Source organism: Manis javanica, chromosome 1 (genome assembly GCF_040802235.1).
Source record: "Manis javanica isolate MJ-LG chromosome 1, MJ_LKY, whole genome shotgun sequence".
NCBI classification, from domain to species: domain Eukaryota; kingdom Metazoa; phylum Chordata; class Mammalia; order Pholidota; family Manidae; genus Manis; species Manis javanica.
In genome coordinates, this window is record NC_133156.1 from 53,529,684 (window position 1) to 53,554,920 (window position 25,237).

At 46.6% G+C, this 25,237-nt stretch overlaps 1 protein-coding gene and 1 long non-coding RNA gene across 3 annotated transcripts in view; one reads left to right on the forward strand and one right to left on the reverse strand.

The window, feature by feature from the left end:
* Positions 1-286: 286 nt before the first annotated feature.
* Positions 287-8,100, reverse strand: BOD1 (biorientation of chromosomes in cell division 1). Its single transcript, XM_017675087.3, has 4 exons — positions 7,640-8,100; positions 4,082-4,206; positions 2,015-2,211; positions 287-1,049 (listed from the first exon to the last, which is right to left on the reverse strand). Exons 1-3 carry the CDS (start codon positions 7,871-7,873, stop codon positions 2,016-2,018), a joined length of 555 nt encoding a protein of 184 aa, XP_017530576.3. The 5' UTR covers positions 7,874-8,100; the 3' UTR covers positions 287-1,049; position 2,015.
* A 15,243-nt stretch (positions 8,101-23,343) lies between these two features.
* Positions 23,344-25,237, forward strand: part of LOC140848506 (uncharacterized) — a 113,009-nt gene continuing 111,115 nt past the window's right edge. For both annotated transcript variants that reach the window (XR_012129525.1, XR_012129526.1), the window contains exons 1-2: positions 23,344-23,484; positions 23,765-23,982. This is a non-coding gene — a long non-coding RNA (uncharacterized lncRNA). The remainder of the gene's footprint in view (positions 23,485-23,764; positions 23,983-25,237) is intronic.

The following is a 25,237-nucleotide window of genomic DNA, read 5'->3' on the forward strand; positions in this document are numbered from 1 at the left end:
TTTTTCCAAGACTCCCAGGTGATACTTCCGCACATTCAAGTTTGAAGAACAATGATATAACATACTGCCCTCAACTAGAGACTGAAGTCAGGATGGCCCAGGAGAGGAGAGGAACTGCTGGCCCACTTCCATCTATACCTACCAGCTTCAGGGAGCTGGTAGCTCATTATGTTTAACAATCCCCTACCACAATTAGCTCATGTGTTGGGTACAGGCATAACATGCAGGCAGAGGAGAAAGGTTAGCCTTCACATTCCTGGGGTCTAGGATTGTTAAAGCCTCAGAGTAAGAGTATCAAATGATTTTATTACAAAACTTAAGCCATTTATTGATCATTCACTTTTCTAAAAAACATGAGAAAATAAACACACCCAAAAATAAACCCTAGCCCTTACTCAGCAGGAAGAAGCCCAGACAGAGAGCCTGCACTAGCTTCTTCTTACACCTCATGTATTCTAGGTCCCACATTTTATCACGTCTTCCAGGGGAAATCAGACCGAAATTACAAGATTCATGTACAAGAGGGTTACAACAACTTGAAAGCTATTTGATGCTAACAGGCTTGTGCATTCTAGTTTGCAACTCTGAGAAACAGTATCAAGCGAGCACTGTCAAACACGAACTCCAGCAACCTTCCCTGTAAGGCTGTGAATTGCATCTTTGGGACTGATTACGTTCCTTCACTGTTTTGTTTATCCCCAAGCACAAACCTTAAAATCTACATGCAGTCTCCAAGTTCAAGTATAAAGGTTTGTTTCAAGACAACCCCAGATTGATGTAGTGTTTCTTCAAATCTCTGTAGTGTTTACTGGGTGTCATTCCCCGGCCAGCCTGCTCAGGTGGCAGCACAATGTGCAGGGCACACACAACCAACTTTTCTACTACCAAACGTGTTCTCTGTTCCAGTTGGACACCTGAACAGTCAAGGCTGAATCTTGAAATCAGTGACAATCTTGGCCTGTCTTCATTCTGAAGCTGTACTTTTATGTAACCAAATCCCTTTCTTCACCATTAATTCAGTAGAGATTCCAAAAGGTGTCAGGCATATTCTAAAAAGAAAAAAGAATCATTATCAAAATGACTTTTGATATGAGACTACATTTGATTTTATGTTCCTAAAGGAATTTGCAATTAAACTAGAAAGACTTGAATGTTCTACACTCCATAATGGAATGGAGGTCTTCTCCCAACATAGGAACAAAAAGACAACTGCTTTCTTAACTCAGTGCCCCACTCAAGCCTGCTGCTCTAGCTTTGTTCACTTACTGATGTTTATAAAAAATAAGACATCTTCACGAATCTTACAAACAAAATACCAAAGCAGAATGAGGGGTAAGGCACACCCTGGTGAGTACTAACAGTGGCTAAGAGTTCATAGCTTATTTACTGATCACCTTTCCTAATGTCTCATATTTCCTAATGTCTCCCAAAGCCTGCAAAAAGCACTGTTTTGTGTATCAACAGCTGATTTTTAAAATTAATTAAATCCCAAATAATAAATCCCAGTAATAAAAAAGAGCGTGCCTAACAGAAGAATCCCACAGTAACCGATAATGGTAAACTCAAATTCCTTTACATAGGAGATACAGTAGGGACTCAGTGTCTGCTTTACGCCCATTTAGGATGCCACTTTAGAATGCATTGTTTGATTTTTATATTCAAGTTATAAGCGTGAGTTTAACTCATGTCCAGGAACAAGACTCAGAAGCAACTGCATACAAACTAGACTTGTTTAAATTTCTCTCGTGCACACCAATCATCCTAGTTGGTCTAATGAAGCATTTATTTATAACTTAAATGTTTAGCTCCGGTGGTATATAAAAATCTACTGACACAAGAAAATGCTACAAATTAGTTCTGTGAAAAATGACTCCAAGTCAAGTCCATCTGCAGTAAATACCTTTTGAATAGATAAGAAATATGATCCCCAATAATGCCTTACCCCTTCTCTATTCATCTTATATATCTATAAGCCAGAGATGAATGCTCCTGGACAAAAGACGGGATACCGGACCTTAGGAAGCGTCCTGGGACGGAGCAGGAGGGTCCTGGCTTTCAGGCTCTGGAGGGGGCGCTGGCACAGCTTCTTTTTTCTGGGCAGCCAGGAACTCATGAATTGCTCGTTCTATCTGGGGCCTGAAGATGTGGTTTAATTTGGGATCCACCACCTGAGAAATAATTCTGTCCACTCCAGCTTCCAACATCCCTGACCTTGTGGAGACAAACAGATTGCTGTTACTTAGTTCCTCTGAGACTCATCTTTAACCCCAACAACTGTTGAACGGCAGTGATTACCACACAAGCGAGGAGTATGGTAGCCACCTTGGGGAAGGGCAAGGCGGGAAGCAGAGCGGCTGTTTAAAGGCAGCTGGTAGCGTTCCATTGCTCATCCCAGACGGTCACTACAGGCACGTTCTCATTATTTGTAATACTGTACTTGTTCTGTATACCTTTCTATGTTTCATTTCATATTAAAAGTATATAAAAAGAAAAGCCACATGCATACCTCTAAAATGGCACTTTTCCAAATAGTTAAAAATATTTGGTGGTTTTGATTAATTATCTTAACATACTGATCAAATCTTTAAAAAGTAGGGCAAACAAGTTGTTCTGACCTGTTACAGAAGCTGTAAAATATGCTAATGAGAGGATTAGTAATAACATATATAGGGATGAGGGCCAGACATTAACAGCTGCTCTAGAGTGGCAACTACTGTTCCTTTAACTCCAAAAGATCCCTGTGCTATCAGTCCGCTTCCTGCAGGAGCCCAGGGGCACTCGGTAATGACTCCAGAATGACAGGCACAGGGCACCTTTTGGTGTATTTTTTCCTTAACTCTCAGAGACCTTTTGTAGTTTTAGCTTTCTTTGTTTAAAAAGATTCAGATTTCAGCAGCCACAGCCATACTGAAAGTGCTAGCTTGTTAGCAAACATCTTTCTGTATTTTTAAAAATGTTGAAGTCATTTTTATACATAGGAACTTGCAAAGAAATATACAGGGGGTCCATGCACCCTTCACTCAGCCACCCCTAAGGTTAGTTTCATGCATACCTGCAGGGGAATTTCAAAACCAGGATATGACATCAGTACAATCCTGACCGTATTCAGATCTCACACTTGTAGCTGCACAAGTGTCTACATGGGTGGCTTTGTGTAATTTTGTCACGAGTAACTTCACCTAAGCACCACTACAATGAAGATACTTAACTGAACCATCACAAGATCCCCCTGCGCTACCACTTCCGAGTTACACTCCCCCCCCACCATTCCTCCCAACAATCACAACTATGGTCTCCATCTCTATAACTGCTTGTTCACAAACATCACATAAATGGAATTCCGCACCATATACCTTTCTGCTAATTGGCTTTTTAAACTCAGCATAATTCCCAGATATTTCTATTTTTAAAGAAATAGGCTTCATAAGCTTTTAGATATTCCAGGAGAGTTCAGTGGGTCAAGGCCTGAATACAAGTGCTGGTATTAAAAAAAAAAGGATGCTGAATAAATTAGAAAAAGCTCACGACAAGATTCCATGACCACCTCCACTTTTACTGCCAGTTATACTAAGAAGTCACCTGGCTGAGCTATCAGCACCTCATCACCCAAGGTTCAGTCTGTTACTATGAAGGACACACTTACAAGACTCTCTGCCTCCCTGAAACCTACCCTTACACTTCAGAAGGGCCGAGTGGACTCGAAGCATTTGTATCACTCACATTCACTTGTGAGAACACAGACCCCACTCCTCTTGCCCAAGATCCAAACACTGATATCTTGGTACAAAACTCCTACGTATGTTTAGACTACAATGAAAACTTCAAGGAACAGGGGATAGGTCTCCCAATTTGGAATATCTTTTGATCACCCAGTGGAGTGGAGTGTGCACAGGAGGCCCGTGCAGCTTGGATAAGCTAGCAAGACCCTCAGTTGGGTGCTCTGCTTACTTGACTTTCATTTTAAAAATGAGAGGACTGCTGCAACTCATGCATGACGTCTGCCCCGACGATGACCCGTGGCAGCCTCCTGCACGGCACGCTTGGGATTACTGGCTTTTCACTCGCAACTCTGCTTACTTACTGAACCACACTCTGCCTCAGACCATTTCGCAACTGGTTTTTGTTCATCGTAGGATTCCATTCCTGCTTGTCCAGATGTGTTGACACAAAATTATCCACTTTCTGCCTCAGGTTTTGGTAAGCTGGCTAAAATATTAAAAAGAAGGGGGCAAGGTCAGAAGTTACATGCACAAGTTTTAGAAATCAGTCATTCAAAACACTGCTTTTTATAAAAACATAGGTTTTCAAGTCCTTACACTTCCACTGTGACTATGAAGGTCACCATCATGTAGCCTAATACAGCACAAATTAATGACCAACACAAGTGTCTACTTTATGGTGAGTGGGTACAATGCCAGATGGTTTTATCATCTCATTTACTTTCCAAATAACTGTACAAGGGAAGTTCCATCAACTCCTGCTCGCATTTTACAGATTAGAAATTTAGGCTTAAGAAAAGTAAACAACTTGCCTATGTGAATAAAATGTGGCAAAGTCAAGAGCAGACCTAGGCTGTTTCCAAATCAAAGGAACTGGAGTCTAGCCTGGCACCATCACTTACTGGCTGTCTGACTTTCAACAAGTCACCCCACCTCTGAGTCTCATTTATTTCCATCTGTAAAACTGGCCAGCTTACCTTGCAGGGTGTCCTCAGCAACAAACAAGGGCTCAGGAAAGCCCTCCGCATAAAATGAAGGGCCACCCAAACCTCAGCATGATGCAAGAATGTAGACTGAAGTCAAAGCCTATGAACATGGAAATGCTGAGCGGAAGCAAAACTTAAGTCTAAACAGAGCTCGAGAAGCATGTACTGGCCTCAAATATTCTAGGCCCAACTAGACCAGGAGAACAAAATCAGAGGAACTTGGTGAACATAGGAACATACGTTCAGAGCCACCGAGACCTTCTGGCACCATCAGCTGCTCTTCTCCAAACCAGGCGTAACTGTGTATACTGCTGTTTAGCACTGCACCCCTCTCTGCATCCCACTGCGGGCAGAGAATACCTCTTTACCCAGCTATGTTAAGTTTAGCAGTATGATGTGGTCTGGTCAACGGAGTGCTGGTGACCAGAGGTCTTAAATGTGGTTGTGCTGTCTGGCTTGGCTCCTGTGCTATCTATGAGGGCACGTCCTGGGACTCAGGATTAGCTCATGTGCAACTGACCTAAACCCAACCCAACCCAAACCACCTGCAGCCTATAGCTGAGCTACCCAGCTGAAGCCTCCCTAGATCAGCTGAACTTTAGCTGACCTATAGCCTTGTCAGCATGAGCACAAATGCTTGTCATAAACCACTGAGATTTGGTTTATTATGCAGTGTTATTGTGGGAAAAGTTTGCTAACAGATAAATGAAATTGAAGAGGTAATCAGTAGGCCTCAACTCTGAGTGGATTTTTCCAAAAGGCCAAGAGAACTGACTCACAAGCATACAGACACTCCACTAAACCTGGGAAGAGGAAGGCAGGGAGATGGGTGAGGGGTAAAACTGACAGAAACCTGTGAACTATCTGCTTAGCAACTCCTTTTTCCTGGTAACCATCTTTTCCTCTTCACAAGGTAGGGCAGAGGGGGCCATGTTCTCCTGGCCACTGGTGTGGGCACCTGACCCATGCTAAGACAATGCACATATTTCCTAGGACTTTTAAAATTAGAGCTGAGTCCCTTTCTAGAGAAAGACGACCTAAGATGTACTTATCAAGACAAATCAACCCTGCTCCACAGTGGGGGTACAACAGTTATAAAGACCAGAGATGAAAGTCAGCCCTAGTGGAGCATCCCTGGTTCCAAATGCATCTCTACCCTTCTGGCCATTCGTGTATTCAATCCTTCCTTGGATTTCCCAAGTCAGCAGATTCTTCCCCTTGCTTAAAGGAGCTAGAATTAGATTTGTCACTTGTAACCATGCATCCTGATACTATTCAAATAACTCTCTGGGTTTGAGATTATAGTTCTTGTTTATTCAGAAAGGACAAAGGGCAGCAAAGGTCACCACCAAATCTGAACAAATCCTGACAATACAGAGCAATCCCTTCAATTTCTGAAGTGAAATTCCTTGGGTGCCTGCCATTAACACTTTACTATCTATCCTCCCTCTTGGTTCACCTATCAGTTTGTTCTTTTTATTCATATTTTGGATGTGCTGTAAATTGCAAACATCACCAGTACACTTTCCCCTAAATATTTCAGCAGGCTGGGATAGGGCCTAAGAATATACATTTCTAACAAGTTCTCAGATGATAATATGTTGCTAATGTAGGGACCATACTGAGAACATGGGGCTAAAGCAACAAAAGATGGAGGATGTGTCTGAAAATAGTCTCTTCAAGAATTAAAAAAACTGGTAACCACTAAAAGGAACGTCTAAGGCGGCGTTAAGTGGGGAAGGCTCAAGCTTTCCCTCAACAGCTTCTCAATACTCTAATTAAAAAAAAAACCAACACACATACTACATTGATAAGCCACACAAAGTCTAATGGACATGAGTGGAGAACTTGTGATGGGAAACTAAGGAACCCTAGAGTCCTAGGAAAGGTGGAAGCTCTATCAATACATATCTGAAGACCCTGAAGTAAGGAAAATTAAGTATCTCATTTCTACAACAGCACTTCTACTTGGGTTTTTAATCCTGGAGAAGAATAAGCAGTCAGTATAAGCCACTTCCTATATATGCTATCTGGCCTACATGCCAGTTTTCTATCCTGCAGTACAACACTTGTTCCTATATCCACACAGCCTGCCATGCTATTGGCCAATAAATGTTCAATGAATAATTGACTATGTCTTCCCCTACCTTTAAGGTCTAATTTTAAGTTTACAGTCTTGCTGTGAGGTAGGCAGATTTCTTCAGAAAGGAGAAATCACTTCCCTAGAGGAGTCCAGTCAGTAACAGATACCCGTTCTAAAAGAACCCATAGTCTTGTTAGAGAAGCTTTTGAAAAGTGAGAGAATGAACATACCAGCAACTTCTGTACTATGACACTTAACACACATGACTTCATTGAATCCAAACGACCCTGGCAATTAGGTAAAGTGAAAGGGCATTTTACTAGGGGGTTGACCTATGGCATTAGGATCTAAACCAGGCACCAAATCTCCTTTAATCAATGACAGAGTACAAGATAAGGGTGCTGGTTCTACAACAATGTACATTAATTCAATTGCATATTCAAGTCTGCAGATCACTAAAAAGGAACAAATAGCTACAATATTCTGATGACTGCATTCAAATCATTCTCGCTTAACTTACCTGGCTTTCTCCACTGTTCTTAACCTACTAAGGTTTGTTATTGAGAGGTTTAAATAAGTCCCACCTTGGGAAACATAGGATCTAGGCTCTAAAAAATCCGTACCAAATCTCCAAATTCAAAGAAGCGACTGGACTAAGTCACACGGCTAATAGTGAGGAGGCTGGGAGTTGAGTCCACAGGTGCATCTGTGCTCCCCGTGCTGCCCCAAGCGGTCTGCTGAGATTTTCAAAGGTATCTTTTGTTTCCCTCTTTGCTTTGGGAAAGCAAAGCTGGGACCGCGGCAGTCTCAGGCCCAGCCCCAACCCCTTCATCCCAGGTGACTTCAGCTACCTTGGTGTCCACGTCGGCTAGGCAGTCCCGGCGGAAGCTGTCGAAGAGGCCCCTGCTCTTGAGCTGCTCCACGATGAGAGCGATGAGCTGCGGGTCACCGGGAGGCAGTGAAGCCGGGTTGATGGGGCCGCCGCTCCCGCCGGCCCCCGTCGCGCCCGTCGCAGACCCCGCGGAGGCCTGGCCCGCTCCGCCGCCGCCCACCGCGCTCGTGCCCCCGCCGCCGCCGTCCGCCATGGCTGAGCCCCAGGCCCGGGAAGGAGACCAAACACGGCTCGCTGTCAAGGACGGAAGGCCTGGGTGGTGCAGAGGTGGTGGAAAAGCCGGAGAAGGGGGAGGCGGAGGGGGAGGGGAAGGAGGCGGTGGCGACGGAGGGGGGCTTTGAGGCCGCAGAGGTGGTAGGAGCGGCAGAAATCGCCCGCTCCATCCCGGGCGCTCTTCGGGTGACGTCAATACCGACCTTTGCATTGTGGGCTGGGAGGTTTTCGGCAGTCGTCGTCGCCTTTATTATAGGCGCGCGTCTGGCCGACAGAAACTACAACTCCCGGTAGGATCCCGAATTGCTGGTCTCCAGTTTGCCGGGAAGTATGGGAATTGTAGGCCAGTCCCTCATGATTGCTGCAACCTGTGCTGGCTTTCCTCGTCAACCTTCTGTCGCTCAGTCATCACGTGAAGATAAGAATCATCTGCAGGGCTGATTAAACATATAGATGAACAGGTTTACCCTAAGAAATTCTGATTCAGTAGTTCTTGGTTGGGGCCTGGGAATCTGTTTTTAACAAGCACACCCGTGCCCGCCTCCAACAATATGATCCAGGGAATTCGGAAAACAATGGACTAGTGACATTTTTATCATCTTAAAATGTGTGGGTCTTCTTTTCTCCTGATCTTAATAGCAATGCGTATTTATTTTAGAAAATTTGGAAATAGCAGAAAAGTGCAACGAAGAAAACCTCCCAGAGTTCCCTTACGTGTGTGGATCTCTTCTCAGATATTAAATACTGTCAATAATGATGATGATGATAATAAACTAATAATGAGTAATTATGCCAGGAGTGATGCTAAGCAGTTTAAACATACTACTTCACATAAATATAAAAAGCAGATACTGTTATCTTTGCTATTTTACAGATGCAGAAATGTAGGCACAGAATTTGATGCCCTGATCTCATAGCTAGAGGGCTGAAGAGGTTTTGAACTCAGATTTCCTGAATCCAGATCTTGCAGTGTTTAATCTAAGGTATACTAACCTCCTGAGAGCTAGCTGCATCATATGCTCAGTAAGGTTTTATCCTTATTTTTATTTTTGCAGCCGTAGTTCACCATCGGAATCCTATGGCTGCCACCACAGTCTTCTCTTCTTTTCAGCCTGTTGCTCATTATTATCTTAACTTCTGCACAACGCTGGCAATTATGTTTGCTATTGTTATTTCTTCATCTTACATAGCAGTGGAGGGGATGTAAATAATAAATTCTGCAATATCCTTGGTTACTGGGAAGAGGCAGGATAGACAGAGATTTGGAATTCTGTCCACTCCAACATTTCCTACTCATGAGTGTTTAAATTAGCCTGCAAAATAAATATACAGGTGTTAGTTTATACTCGTCTTTTAACATGAAGTCAGTCTTTCTCCAATGGTTGTGGTTAAGTTAATGAGAAACATTCTCTCTTAATAGCTCATCATCCTTGAACTTCCCAAAGATCTTTTCCTACTGATTGACCCCACACTTAACACCTTACCCCCAGGAGAAGCCCAGTTCAGGCTGCCTGGGCCTGAATGTTCATTCTTCTCCAGGCTCCCTTTTCACTATGACCAGACTCTTTGCCATTTTTGGCACAGCCCACTTACTCTCTTTCCTCGAGGAAAATTTTTCTGAACCTAATCTGGTCCTATTTTACTGATGTAAACTCTCAGAGCCTCATTTTTGTAGCAATTATTGTAATTGAAGTGAATAATTTATAGGCTAATTTGCCACCTGTTTCCCCTGCTAGACTGTAAGCTTTAGAGCTGGAATCATGATTATTGTCCATAACTGAGTCCCCAGTTCAAAGTGAATGTGAGTTCCTGCCTGTTTCCTATAGTCATAGGATAGGATCAGAGAGGGTATTGGGGTGGGACAGTGGGGAGGGAGTCATGTGTAGCCACAACGTTTAGAAAAGAAAGAAGTGTTACAGCAGGAGATGCTGGATGAATCTGTCATGACCCAAAGGGCAAGTGATCCTGGAGACTGGCAGAAAATGGTTCACCCTTTGGCAGTCTCACTGTGGGTCACGGGTTCCTTGTGTCCTGCTTGCTGGAATGCTGAACCATGCTGTACTCTATACCTGTGATCTTTTCTCTGTTAATAAGTGGCGTGGAGTTGGGGGATGAGGAGTGAAGGTGATCAACACTACCGGAGGCTTATTATTCATCCACACTGCAGTAGGCACCCACCACTACATCCAAAATGCACTCCCCACAAGTCAAGGAATGTGTAATACACAATAATGGTCACCAGGTGGCACCATTGCTGTGTTAATAATCCAGAGCCTTTAGAATTTAATTTCTATGCAGAATATTGTTTTGACTTTAGCCCAGGTAGTAAAGTAATCTCATCTTCACATATCCTTTAGGTAAAAAATGATGTTGGGTCTAAGTGCTAAAATTTGTCTGTAACATGTTGCCTGGTCACAGTGAAATGTATATTATTAGGTGCTGGAATGTTTTATGTCAACAACTGCATGAGAGGGTGGAACTGACACAAACCCAAACCTAGATCTCAAAGCAGAAAAGGCAGGAACTGTAAAGAAATGAGATCCACAGGTTGCCAAGGGAAATATGAAAAAGCAGCCAAGTGCATAGGCTTTTGCATCAGGTGGTGCTGGATTGGAATCCCAGCTCTGTCCCTCTGGGACTGTGTGACTTTGGGAAAGTTGCATCACCTCTCCAAGTCTTGGTTCCTTAGGACCTTGGAAAGGATTAAGTGCCATCTGGAGAATCCATTCAACATAATGCCTGGTCCTGGTGCTTGGAAAATGTTCAATAATATATTGCATGCCCAACCTCTAAATTTTATGAAGACAGGGATTGTCTCTTTCATTCATCTATGTTCCCAGCATCTAGAACAATGCCTGGTACATACGGGCTCTTGGTAAATACATGATGAATAGATTGAAAAAAAAAATGAATGAGTGAATGAGGAATTTGCTCTTCTAAGAATAGGATAAGGCCATTTAAGATTTTTGATACTGCCTTCATCCAAATGTCAGAATATAGCCAATATTCGGAGAGTCAAGTACAATCTAGTGAGCTGTCCATAACATACTACTAAATGAACTAGGAGGCTGGGCAGGGAGTGGCCCTCACTGTTAGAAGTCAGTCTGTGTGTTGCCTTGGTAACCTTCCACCTTTATAACCCAAGATCCTGGTCCATGTGCAGGAGCATCCCAGAGCCCTAGGACTGAAACCAGGGCTGTGTTTAGACACCACACCACTTGGAGTAGATGAGTTGTTGGTTCTTATTCATGCTGATGGTGTGGCCCTCTTTCTTCTTGCTTCCGTATCTTCATCCAAAGAGCCTTGCCCATTCTCAGGCTGGACAGCTATTCATTTAATTAATTAACAGCATCCAGAGTTTCTTAAGATTGCCTGTCTGCAGTGTGTTGGCTACGGCTGTAGCATGTGATCTCAGCTCCTTCATTCTCTTTGTTTCCTTATGATGTTTTCCATTATCTCTAATGACATATTGGATCCAATTAAACACTTAAAGAACAGAGCTTTAATAGGCAGGAGACCTCGGCACCAGTTAGTACTGTCCCCACCTTTCCCACCAGATGTGCATCTTAGATAACATTTCAGGCTTTGGTATTTTTAATGCATTGTCATTTCAAATTATTATTACTAAAGGATGTCTAGTGAAAGAGGCAACCTGATGTAAGACAGAGAAGAGTGAGAAGTTTGGAATCTGGGTTGGTTTTGGATTCAGCACCTCTGCTTTTTGGCTGTGTGGCCTGGTGCAATCAATTAGTCAATCTGAGCCTCAGCCCCTACATATAGGATAGGAATATGATACCTACCTTTTGTTTTCCTGAAAATCAGAGATAATATATATGCAGAACCTGGCACACAGTGGGCTCTAATAGCTAATGAGTAATAATATGGTCTTGATATAACATTCTAATGTACTAGCTGTAATCTGTTACTGGGTAGAAACTTGATTAATATGTATCCAGAGCTGACATATATATTACCTTGGTAGTTCTAATTTTGTGATGACATAGGGGACTACCCCACCAATCCCTAAAGTGGTGGGCTCAGTGATGCCAAGTGCATGGTCAGCCCTCCTTGTGATTGCTGCTGGAAGCTTTCTCAGCACAGAGGGGGCTGTTGTTTAATGTGGCCCCTCAGAGGGAGGGGCCTTGGTGAAGTCCTACAGGGATGCCCAGTACCAGCTTGGGCAATGCCAGAGGCACCAGCACTGGGGCAGCACTGTCTCTGTGGAATGTGCACTGGCATTGTTTTGGGTGTGGCTCCTGGCCATTCATCTCTAAGCCTGCATCTCTGGCCCATCCAGGAATTCTGGGAGCCACACTATATCCTTTACTACATGCCTTTACTGCTGAAACCAGCCAGAATCCATTTCTGTTGAAATTAGAACCTTTCCTGGAGAAGTAGGTAGAGAAGGGAGAGGCTCAGGGTCCCAGGCAGCTTGAGTAAGTGTTTGAAGAGCATGGATATCTTCTGAAAAGAGTTGCAAGTGCTGTGAGCTTCGTGGGGTTGCAGAGCATGCATTTGGGGCGGGGGTGGGGGGTGGGGGAGGACTAGCGTGAGATAAGGTTGATGAAGTAGGCTGGGGTATCAATTTCTACCATTTCAGAGGTTGAACCTGACCTTGGTGTGAAGACATTGGTTTTTAAATAGGGCACGACCAGCATCAGATGTGAAATTTGCAAAGATTTCTCTGAAACAGCACGGAGTGTGACTGGACCGGGGGAAGCTGGAGTCAGGGAATCTAGTGAGGAGGCTACAAGAGTCTGCTCGTGTGGCCGGTGGTGGTAGATCCCGGAGCCCTGAGATCTGGCGGAGCCTGCTCACCCACCCCTCCCGACCCCACAGCGGTGGCCATCCTAGGCCAGGCTGACTCCCTCCGTGATTTCTGCAGATGGTCACTTCTGCTTCAGAGCTCCTACCTCTACCTCTATTAATTTTTGTTTATGGATTTTCACGTGAAATTCAGCATCTTGATTCTTTGGTACTGCACAGAAGTTCTGAGGGTATCGGGGGCAGAGGCAGTGGTGGGGGGTGGGGGGGACGGGCATTTCAGCACCATTAAAAACAAACTGCAAAGTGTACTTTGAACCTTCCTTGTTGTTAGAGGGCCGCCCACATGCTGAGGGATTCGTGGTCAGCTGTTTGTCCACACCCTTCCGCGTCCAGCCCCTCACCTCCTGTCTCCTCTCCCCTGTCCAGTTCCTCCTCTTTCCCATCCCCCTGGCTTGCTGGTGGAATGAAAAATTGTCATGGTGGGATGTACTGCAAGTCAGCTCTCTCGAGCTTTTTCCAAACACAGGGTCATCCTTTTAACAAGCGCCATTAAAGACAGGTGTGGTTAACAATGATTTTTCTGCCTCTAGCTGTTCACAGTTGCATTTTGCTGCTAGTAGCTGTTACTCATAAAATACCAGTGGTTTACACAAGACATAAGTTTGTGCATCTCATGTAAAAGTCTGTGAGGCTGCGAGGGAGGCAGGAGGGCAGGAACGGTCTCTTTCCCTTTAGGAGCTGCTTCTCTGGGCCCAAAGTGGGCCCAAGGGCACTGGCAGTGGGGGTCTAGTCAGACTTGGTCAGCCCTTGGGCAGGTGAACCTCACTTTCCTTATTTATAAAATGGGGCAAATAATAGCACCTCCTTATAGGGTGGTTGTAAGGAATATATTTGAATGAGAATGTACTGGGGAGGGTTCTGGAAACCATAAGACCCCAGTGCAAACTTCCCACCGTATCCTTATAAGTGTTAACTTATCTGAGTATATCCAGCTGGAGAACCTTGGTTGGCATGACAGGGTGAAATGGAAACTGTCTTTCCTGGTGCTGTTTTACCCTTCACCCTTGAGAGGTCACACACCAGTCTTCTCCATTCAGACCCATCTGAGGTTCTGCCCGAGAGACCAGGGACCCCAGATTTAAGGTAATGAAAAGATTCTTAATAGGCTTGGTAAAAGCAGAGAAACACAAAGGCAGGGAAGGGTATTAGGGATCACTGCATCCAGACCTCTCCATTTGTGGAGTTCAGAGAGGGAGAGCCAGTAACCCCAAGCCACACAGCAGCTCTGTGGTCGAGTTCGGGGTTGGGATGCAGATCTTTTCACTCTGGGTGCTTTAATCTGGAGATGTACTTGTGCTGTCTTCAGGTTTGCAAACATGAGTTGGAAATACAACTCTCCTTCAGATTTATGGCCCCTGTTTCACCGCAGTGACCCTATGATCAGCTGCCCCTTAGCCCCCCAGGAAGGAGCCCTAGGGTGCCCCTTCTCCTTGCCTTTCTCAGCAACCTAGAGCACTTTATTGAGGAAGAGAGGAAAATAGCTGAATCGATCTTTTTAAATGAACACGGGCTCCAAGTGAAAGCATTTTGGAAGAAGAGAACTTTCTCATCCGAGTGGCTGCCAACACCCGGCGCCTCCCAGCTGAAGTGCTGCCTTGTTCTCACCGGCTCTGCCCCGGATCCGTGGGCTGCTCACCCAGCCTTTGGCAGTTTTCTCTGCACTGTCCTGACAACCTCCGGCCATGAAATGAAAAAGCTAGTTACCAAACCTTGCTCCTAACGGCTTTGTCCTAGCCGGCCGCTTGCCGGAGAATCTGGAGAGGGAGCCTCGGCTAGGCCTGCAGTGGGCTGAAATGCCACCCGAGTGACAGGACAATGGGTCTCGCGGTGGGAGGAGGGGAGAATGTGCGCTGTTGGCAGGGAGTGAATGAATGAAAGAACGAGAGGGAGGAAGGGTGAAGTTTGGGCTGGCTTCCAGTTCGAAATTCCAGGGTCTCCACAGAGGTTTAGTGCCTTTACTCCAAGACCTGCTGCAATATGCTGAGCTGGACACCTTTCCCCACACCAGCGCCCTCTGGTCCTTTGCCAGGGTCTAGAGCTCAGGGCTCGAGAGCTGGCAGGTTGGAATTTGGGGAGGAAATGGCTCCAAACTGGGGCAAGCCCTCGGAGGCAGCCCATGTAGCCAGCTGCTATCTGACCAAGACCCCCACTCCCCACAAGTGCCTCCCCTGAATTCAGGGACTATTACCCACTCTGCACTATATCCCGCCTGCGGGCAATGTTCATCCTCAAAACTGGAAGAATCTTAATTACCCTTAATTGAGAAAAATATTCCTAGAAGACCACTTGGTTGGCTCACTGTGACAGGGATGTCCCTGAGGTGCAGGTGGATAGGGCCCCTCATCTCTCTGTGTCCCCAACCCTTGGCCTTGGGACCCACACAAAGCAAGGGCCTTGGATGAAGAAATAGAAACAACTGCTTCGGAGAGCTCCTTTTCCTGCATTGTCTCCTCTGGGCACAGAGTTACAGACTGACATGGCGTGTGCAGGGAAGTAGGGGAGAGAGGCTTTAAGCCCTGCATCTCTGGGGCAGGCTGAACAAGGTCTGTGACTTAACAGCCAAGAGAACCTGAGCAAGTTGCTTCACCCCCCCAAGTATGTCTCCTTCTCTGGGAAATGAGAGTCATTGTGGCGACCACTCGCAAGGAGGCTACAAATGGAGCAAAGGCTTGTCTGTGAAGTGCTTGCCATAGAGTCAGTGCTCAATAAAAACAAAAGCTTCCCAGGCCTCCCTGGGGCCCAGAACCCGTCATGACACAGCAGAGAGACTCTTCTTGAGAGGTTTAGCCTCACCATCCCAGGGATCTTGGGAATAAGTGTCTTTAGTACACAGGCCTGGCATTGACTGGCCCCCAGAAGCTGTGTTGACCCCAACAGTGAATTGGTGGTGCAAACTCACTCTTCACCAGCCACTCATTCACACAGACACTTGCCGAGGGGCTTCTGTGTGCCACCCCATGCTAGGATTTGGGCTAAAAGTGTAAACAAAGGTGGTGTGGTCTCAGTTCTGGGAGCCTATAAGCAAGCAGGAAACAAGCAAAATCAAGATCAAACGCATTTTGGGTGCAGATCATTAGGCAGTCAGGGAAGGCTTCTTGGGCACCTGAGCTCACCCCCATGACGGGGCCTCCCCTGGTCCCATCTGTGCCAAAGAGAAGGCCTGCAGCCGCCCTGGAGGGCAGACATGGGGACCCAACACCACGTTGGCATGACCAGCCAGTTCACAAATTGCTGCCTCGGGGTGAGGCAGCCAAGGGCCCTCTGGTGAGATAGAGCCTGAGACTCATCCTTTGGAAAGGAGCTAAGAAGCTAAGGGGCATTTAATCCAGCCCCATTCATTCATTCATCATTCATTCATTCATTCAATAAATGTTTGTCAAGCCCCTACCATGTGCCATGCATTGTACTAGTGCCAGATGTGTCCTATACATTGGGAGCTGTGTGGAGGGAGAAAAACGAGAGCAAGACATGCAGCATATGCTGCAGATCCGCGTTTGGCCAAACCGGATCTGAGGTGCAGGCACGAATGCTCAGGCAAGGTCCTAGGCACATGTGAATACCCAGAGTGCCCGTATAATGTGTGAGGTTCATTACTAATAATACTAGCCAAATAAAATAAATATAGAACCATGTTGTAGAGCAAGTCTGAAACTGGTCAATCCTGATGTGGTGAAAGTAGATCAAACTTCGTGATTGCTGGCTGTGTTTGTAAACTCAGAGGTGTTAACAGTGACACATTTGTGGAGATTCCCCCACGCCAAGCACTGTGGTAGATGTCAAGGGTCCCCAGGATGTGAACTTACCTGGAAGCAAAGTGCCCCTGCCTGTCTGCCCAGCTCACCTCCCAGCAGTGGCCCACAGTGTGCACTGGAGGAACGGCTGGGCTGCTGGTTTCTGGCTATCTTGTTTTTTTCCAAGATTTGACCTGAATGCCAGATTTCTGTCAAGATTAACCTGACACAGTCCCAAATAGAGTTCATTCTGTGGAGGGTTGGATTTTCATACGCAGTGATACTCGGTGAAGCAGGCACAGAAGGAGAGGTTTGCATGGCAGGAAAATCTCTTTTTAGATTAGGCAAAATAGAATTCATGCTTGAGAAAAGAGTACTATTTCTGTCTCCAATCTGGCTTTATACCTATTTCAGTTTTAAGCTTTGTGTCTTATTCCAGAGCAAAGTCTTCCTCCCTCCTCCTCCCCCCATTGCTCACCTCCTCCCTCCCCTTCCTCCCTCCTCCCCCTGCTCACCTCCCCCCACCTCCCTCCTCCCCTTGTTCACCTCCTACCTCCTCCCTCTACCCCTCCCCCCTCCCCCCTCCTCCCTCCCCCCTTGTTCACCTCCTTCCTCCCCCTCCCCCCTCCCCCCTCCCCCCTTGCTCACCTCCTCCCCCCCTTCCCTCCCCCCATTGCTCACCTCCTCCCCCCTCTTCCCTCCCTCCCCCCATTGCTCACCTCCTCCCTCCTCCTCCCCCCATTGCTCACCTCCTCCCTCCCCCTCCTCCCTCCCTCCTCCCCCCTTGCTCACCTCCTCCCTCCCCCTCCCTCCCCCCATTGCTCACCTCCTCCCTCCTCCTCCCTCCCCTTGCTCACCTCCTCCCTCCCCCTCCTCCCTCCCTCCTCCCCCCTTGCTCACCTCCTCCCTCCCCCTCCCTCCCCCCATCGCTCACCTCCTCCCTCCTCCTCCCTCCCCCCTTGCTCACCTCCTCCCTCCTCCTCCCTCCCCCCTTGCTCACCTCCTCCCTCCCCCTCCCTCCCCCCATCGCTCACCTCCTCCCTCCTCCTCCCTCCCCCCTTGCTCACCTCCTCCCTCCCCCTCCTCCCTCCTCCCTCCTCCCCTTGCTCACCTCCTCCCTCCCCTCTCCCTCCCCCCATTGCTCTCCTCCTCTCCCCTTCTCCCTTCCCCCTTGCTCACCTCCTCCCTCCCCTCCTCCCTCCCCCCATTGCTCACCTCCTCCCCCCTTCTCCCTCCCCCCTTGCTCCCCCCTCCCTCCCCCTCCTCCTACACCTCTCCACCTTCTCAGTCCTCTCCCTCCTCCCACCTGCTCGCCTTCACTTCTTTCTCCCCCTCTTGCCTCTCTTCCTTCTCAAATCAATCCACATTTATTTGCGTTTGATTTGGGGTATAGCAGCAATCAGGAGATTTAATGTTTGAGGAAAATCATAACCCTCAAACTGCTGATTTAATTTATAGGAGTTCCTCCATTTTCTCTATAAAATGGAAATGATACAATACCACATGTATTTATTTGAGCATGTGCTTATTTTTGCCAGTCTTCTGGGTTCTGTGCAGAATAAAAAAAGAATGAATGGGACAATACCCTCACTTTTAGCAACTTCCTATCTCAGTGGGAACCTCCTGTCTGATGGGAACTTTCTCTCGTAAGCCATTCGAGACAGACCACATTGTGTGAGTGTGCATGACTGAAAGCCAGAGTGAGAGGCCTAGACTTGAAATGCCATCAGAGACGGGGTCCGTATGGGCTGGAGGAAGGCTCTGTAGACACAGTGGAGCTTAAACCAAGCCCTGAAGTTTGAAATGATCTGAAACTGAAGGAATAGGCACTTCTGATTCTGACAGAAGAATAGGCATGGATGTAGGATTTATGCATCTCTCCCCAAATTTGCCTTTTCCTGCACCATGGGGACCTGCCTCCTTGTTTTCCTGTGCTTCTCCCCCTCTTTGCAGCCCTTTGCCCCCAAATCTTTTTGGTACTGGACCTTTCCTTTCCCTGAAAGTCACCGGCCCTGCCACCCGTGCTCACTGTACGGAAGGTTGCCTGGGCACCTGCCTGAGAACAGATGTCCCAGCACAGCAGAAGCCATGAGCGTGGCAGAAAGGCTGTGGACCTGGTGTTCACACTGACCTGAGTGTGGACCCTGCTGTGCTTGAGACTGTAGACTTGGGTAAGTCAGTCAGTAGGCTGGGCTTCCAGATCGTCTCCAGTAAACTGGGGTTGGTGATCTCTACCTCTCAGGGCTGCTTTCAGGGTGAAATAAGAGAATGCAAAGGTAAAAGGTCTGGTGCAGACACCCTGACCATAGTAATTCCAACGTTTGCCCAGTTCATGTCAGCTAAGCAGTGTGGCAACCGGGACCAGCTGGGAGGCGAAGACCAAAGGGCTCGCCCTGTGGAATCTGCCTGCGCCGGTCTCAGACCCTCGTCCCCGGCTCCAGGAGAGGTGTCTTCCGGGCAGGTGAATTCCTTATCCACTTGGAGCTGCACTTGCCCCATCTGTGTAACAGAGAGCTGCAGAGTCCCCCTGGGGGGACCATGCTCGGCATGAAACCAGATAGCGTATGTGAGGTGCTGCACCCAGTGGCTGAGGACCATGGCTGACACAAGGCCACAGAAATTAAACCCCTTGGTGGCAGTGGGCAGGACCTTCATACCAACCTCAGAAAGATGATGAAACAAGTTAGAAAAAATGAACCATCTTTTCAAGTTTTTACCCAGAGTTATTCACCCCCTGTAATAAAGGTGTCTGTGGGCCAGAAGCATGTTTGGAAACAGGATCTGGGAGCCCCAACGTGACTGATTTTCCTGCATTGCCCTTTAGAGCTCCCTCAGCATTCATTCAGTGCCAGGAGCTTATCACGTTCCAGAACAGAGTGTGCAAACCCGGGGCTGCTGGCATTCTGGAGCCCTTTGTTTGCTGACCTTACCAACAGACTCAGCACACTGACAGCAACCTGCCAGCCTGCTTCAGGCAGGGCAGAGCCGGGGGGTACAGGGGAGCTCTCCTTGCCCTCTTAGAGTGACAGCAGCAGAGATCAAAGTCTAATGCGCCAATTATCTTTCTGTTTTCAGGTGCCCAGCAGGATTGAATGGGCTGCCTCATCCAAGGAGCCCAGAGGGTGGTAGAATGCAAGTGGCAAAGGAAGGAGACAGCTGAAACAGGGCCAAACCTGCTGCATTTTGAATCTGGGCTCTGAGTGCCCCCAGCCTCCCCCAGGACTTGGCTATTGGGCCTGGTTCAGTCATTTTCAGACTTCTGGGGTCTGTGGAGTTTTGGCAGCCATGAAGAACAGAACAGTGAGATCCAATTGGGATAAGCCCCCAGGAATGACATTGCTTACAGGAAAACCAAAGTAATAAATATCTGGACATATTTTCATGCTCTAGACTTGAAAGGCATGGTGCTAACAGAGCCTGCCCTTATAATGAGAAAGTGGGACATGCAACTGAAATGGGGCAAAAATACACTCATTGCTCCCCCTTAATGATATCGAGCAACAATAATTATCATGCTAATAGCAACAAAGGCAGCTCATATCAATGCTTACCATGTGCCACGCCCTTTTCTAAGCATTTGACATATAGTTAATGCATTTAATCCTCAACACAGCCTTATGAGGCAGGGCGCTAGTATCCCCAAACAGTGGGGGAACCTGGGGCTCAAAGAACAAGAGCAAGAACCGAGAGATAATATTATTAGATCAATGTGGTTCCAGCCATAAAAGAACCTCCAGTCTAGCGATGGGGTCATTAGGTGTGGGGAGTGGATAAATAGAGATCACTAGCTATTGGCAAACCGCGATGCATGATATCAATACAAACGAGAGACGCAGAAGATTAGAAAGGAGTAGCATCTGAGCCTGAAAATGGTGGTAGAATTCCAATAGTAGATCAAGATGGAGGAGAAAGGGGAAAGGGAACCTCAGGGGAGGTCACCTCTCAGGCAAATGCCCAGAAGCAAGTCCAGATAAAAGGCAAGAATTCCACTGTGGTTAGACTGGGGATTCATAGAAGGCACGGCTGGAAAGGGGAGGTGGAGCTCGGTTGGGAAGCCTTGAATGCCAAATGGAAGGGATTGGACATTTTTTTGGTCCACAGCAGGGAATAACTGAAGTTGGGAGCAGTGGTGGCCCAGGATACTGCTCTTCCTTTTGGTTTAGGGAAGGAGGTAGAAAGAATAAAAGTGGCTCCTTTTGGAGTCAGGCAGTTCTGTTTCTAATCTGGATTTTCCCCCACACATTTGCACTGTGTCCTTGAGGAAGTTGCCCAACTTCTCTGAACAAACAATTACATGCATGTCATAGGTCTTTGGAGAGAATTAAATAGGATAATGTATGTAAAGTGTGAAGTATGTAGTAGGTGCTCCATGATGGTGGCCAATATTGTTATTGGTTAATAATTTGAACTCTCCTGATTATTTTCATTTTTGTATCTGTTTCCAAAAACCTTACCTTCCCAGGATCTGTCATTTGGAAACTGGGAATATAAAGATCCACTTTCTCCTTCTGGGTAAACTCCCATTCAACTCTCAACATCCATTTGGAACATTTCCTACACTGTGAAACTTTGCCAGTTTCCACAGCACAAAACAAGTCTTCTCTGTGCCGTGCCTTAGGGCCCTCATCATGTTATACAGTCATTGTGTCTGATCATGGTCTATCTTCTTGGACAGACTGGGAGTTTCTGGAGGTGCTGGGGGTCCTCCAGACTCTTTTAGGGAGTCCTCAAGGTCAAAGCTATCTTCATAATAACTCTAGGACATTATTTGTATTCTTCATCCTGCTGCTGTTTGCACTGGCAGTGGGTAACACTGTGGGCATTGGTTTGAATCAAGGAAGTGGCATCAACGTGTACACAGAGGCATTGTATCCTTCACTGTCCCACATTTGCCTTAAAACACATGCTGGTTTCACTTAAGAATGTCCTTAGTGAGGCAGTGAAATAATTATCTTTGTGAAATCTCAACCCTTGATATGTGTTTTTAACACTGTGTGAAAAATGTGGGAGGTACATATAAAGCCCTTCAGCTGCGCCCGGGAGCCCAGTGGCTGAAGGTGATGTTGCGGAGAAGCGCCTGTGATCGAGCGGTGAGCTGGCCTAGGCTGTGCTTTCTTCATGGCAGGGTTTCACTTGGAAGAACACCTGACAACCCGTGGTTACTCTGATCTGGGGACTTAGCAGATGTTTTCTCAGAAGAGAACCAAGTGAGCCTGTCACTTCAAGGGAAGCAACTGGCAGTGTTTGTTGCTAATGGTAAAATTCTAGCTGTCAAGTGAAAGTCAGATGTTTGGAAAACTTTATCTGCCACTGGGAGCTTGACATCTTCCCATTAAATGTATCTGATGAGAAGCACACTGGTAAGAATGAATTTGGATTTTTGATACAGTGAAATGTGTGGACATGGAAGATCTGCGTCAGTGAAGCAATCGTTTTCAAATGAACAATGCACGACGTTACTGAATCATGCATGGATAGAAGAGTTATTCAAAGCACAAGACTCACCAGGGGACTTTAATGTGACAGAGTAGAAGAATTCATCAACATGGTTTCAGATTTTACATTTGCAACAACCCTTAACCATTTGTCAAGTTTTGGTGTAGTACCAAAGCATATCCATCACTGTCTGAAAAGGCTGTTAAAATACTCCCTTTCCCAACTATGTATCTGTGCAAGGCCAGATTTTCTTGATACATTTTAACCAGAACAAGATATTTCACCAGACTGAATGCAGAAGCAGATCTGAGAATCCAGCTGTCTTTGATTGAGACAGACATTAAAGACATTCACAAATACGTAAAACAGTGTCGCTCTTCTTGTTAAATGTGTTCATTCTGTAAAATATAGTTTATTTTTCATAAAATGTAATATGTTATTAACATGTATTGGGTTTGTTATTATTCATGTGTGAATGAATGAATATTTATGTAATTCTTTAGTTTTAGTTTTTTATACAATAAATAGAAGCAAAACACTTTGGGGTCCTTGATAATGTCTAAGTGTGCAGACATCTGAAGACCAAAACTTTGAGAGCTCTTGCTGGCTTACGACCTGACATATATAGTAGGTACTCACTAAATAGGTGTGGTGTCCAGGCCTTTGCAGGTAATGACAGGCCAGCTACCTGGTTGCAATGTCACTTTGTTTCCCTGTCCTTTAAAGGACAGTGTCTGGACTACCAGGTCCTCCCTCCTGTTGAGTCTAAGCAGGGACCAAATGTGATGACCTTGGGGCTCCTTCAAACTGAGTTCCACTGTGTGGTTTATGCGAAGTAGGATTACTTGTGAGCCCTCATGTCCACATCCCAAATCGCCTCTGCAGACTGAGGGTTCTAATAGCGTTTGCTTTCTGCCTTTTTTTGCTGGGTTTAGGCCAGATTGGGAAGACTACGGAATTGCTGAGACAGTAATTTGCAATTAAAATTTTTAAATGTTAGGGGTTAAGCCTGGGGCAGATGTAGGCTATTTTTAAAGACAAGCCATTTAAGAACAGAGCAAAGGTGGGCCACTTACCACTCAGCCTTCATCTTCCTTTGGGCTCGGGGAAGAAGCCGCCTCTCGGAGGAGAAGCGCTGACTGTGCTCTCCTAGCTTAAAGGCAGAAAGAGGTGGAGGGATGACCCTTCCCTGACACCCGGTAATCCAATCTTCCCTCTCCTTCCGCTCTCCTTCCCTGGCTGATCCCTGTGGGCCCGAAAGGGCCCATCTTTCCCAGCCCGCTGGTGTGACTGCCCATCATTAGGGCCGAGGCCACGATACACTTGAGGAAACAGTAATGGAGTCTGGGAACAAAGCTAATTAGCTAATGTACCAAAACATATAAATAAAGAAACCCAGTCACCTCCAAGGCTTTCAGAGCTTGTGGAGGTGGAGGTGACCGTGGGGCTTTAGTGTCACCAGGGCCCTTTGGGAAGGTCTGAGGAACTTTAACTCCTTTTGCTTGGGTCTCAGGTGGGGAGGGACAGCTGGGAAGACAGCGGGTTGCAGCTCTGGTTGGGGCCCAGAGCCTCTGTCCACTTTGGTGGAGTTACTCAGGTAACAGACTCTGGGGCAGATGGCATTTTGGGGAGTGGGCTCGGGAGCCACACCTGTGAGGAAGTGAAAGGAGCGGGACTGGCAGGAGAAGCTGGGCTGTGATGCAGCTGCCCAGAGACCTCAGCTGATCCCCCGGGAAGTTCGGAGCTGGGGTGGCCCTGCAGAGTGGTCTTGAATTGAAGCATGGGGTCTTAGTTTTGTTCCCACACTACGGTCAGTCCCTGGTTGCCGGCTGCCGAGAGGGAGGGGCCAGAACCTAAGGCCACGTGGTTCTCTTCAGTCTAGTGCGATTCCCAGAGGACTAAGTGAGAGCCCTCAGCAGCCAAGACTCCTGGAAGCCCGAGGAACAAGTGCCCGGGTCCTGACAGGCCGTCTGGGCTGTGTGCTATGGCACAGCCCCCAGAGGCAATTGGAGCCCATGTGAGGATGCAGAGAGCAGAGGGATGCAAGTCAGAGCGTGCCGAGAGCTGGGAACAGCAAGTTTCATTTTAAACTGCAGTAAGTGTTGCTTCAAATGAAATCAAAGGAACCATGGAAGATACTCAGTGCATAGCTGTTGAATGACTGGATGAAAGAATGAATAAATTAATGAGATTGTGTGAAGGAGTCCAATGTATAAAAAGGATAAAATCACTCTTGGGTGGGCATTTACTCTTTCTGTGCCTCAGTTTTCTCATCTGTAAAATGAGAATAATAATACTCACATATTTTCAGGAGGATTAACTAATTTAATATGTGTAAATGCTTAGAGCAGTGCCTAGTGTACAAGAACTATGCAAACATTAGCTGTGGTGTGGCAGCTGCCGTTGTTGAGGGGTTGTGGTTATTACAGCTATGCAAAATGCTTACCACCATGGCAGCCCTAGATACAGGCATGGAGCCCAAGGCCTCCAAAGGGCACAGTGGCCAACCCACAATCTGCAGGAAACCACAGCGGCACACATGTGGTTGAGGTTTGCCTTGGGTTTCAGCAGGGACAGTTTCTCAAAGTGGCGGGGACACCAGTAGTATCAAGGGCTTTTTTAGAAGTCTCAGATGAAGCCGTAAAGAAAATGTCTCTCTTGGCTCAGTCTTCTCTCAATCCCGATGCCATCGAGGAGAACGTCTGGGCTTATGCTGGGTGTCCCTGATGCCCCCCTCACACTTGCTACCCTCTCTTTTCAATGACAAAGACAGCCAGCTGTAGACTCAGCACCTCCCTGGGCAGCAGAACCTGCTGGATTTCAACGGCATTGTTTTGCTCTCAGTGTTCTGGTGACCATCTATTTATAGCAAGTGAAATCTGTTTTCCAATTACTGTTGTGAGAAAAATATTCTTTGTAGCATAAATTTTTTTAAAAATAAAATATCAGGGTGTCGACTTAAAAATGTGAAACAAATGAGAGCACAGGTTCTACATGGACATGGCAGGAATATTAGGGGTTTCTGTGAATCACTCAAGTTTGGGAAGCCCTGGGTGTCAGGGAACAGACGGGAAATGTTAGGAAGGCAGATGGGCACGACTGGAACCACTCTTTTGCACACAGTTGACACCACTGAGAATGCCCCTACCTTCTCATCTCGGTGTGTTTCAGATGCAACATACTTTTTCTGTCCTAGCCTCAGAGCCACTTCCATTCAGAATTTTCCCTGATTCCTCCCCGGTGAAAGTCACATCTCTCCCTGCTCTTGCCCATAGCACTTTGGGGGTGGTTAAGACTTCTTTGTTCTATTTGCGTGGGGCACACCAAATTCTAGTTATTTGTGCTTAGCA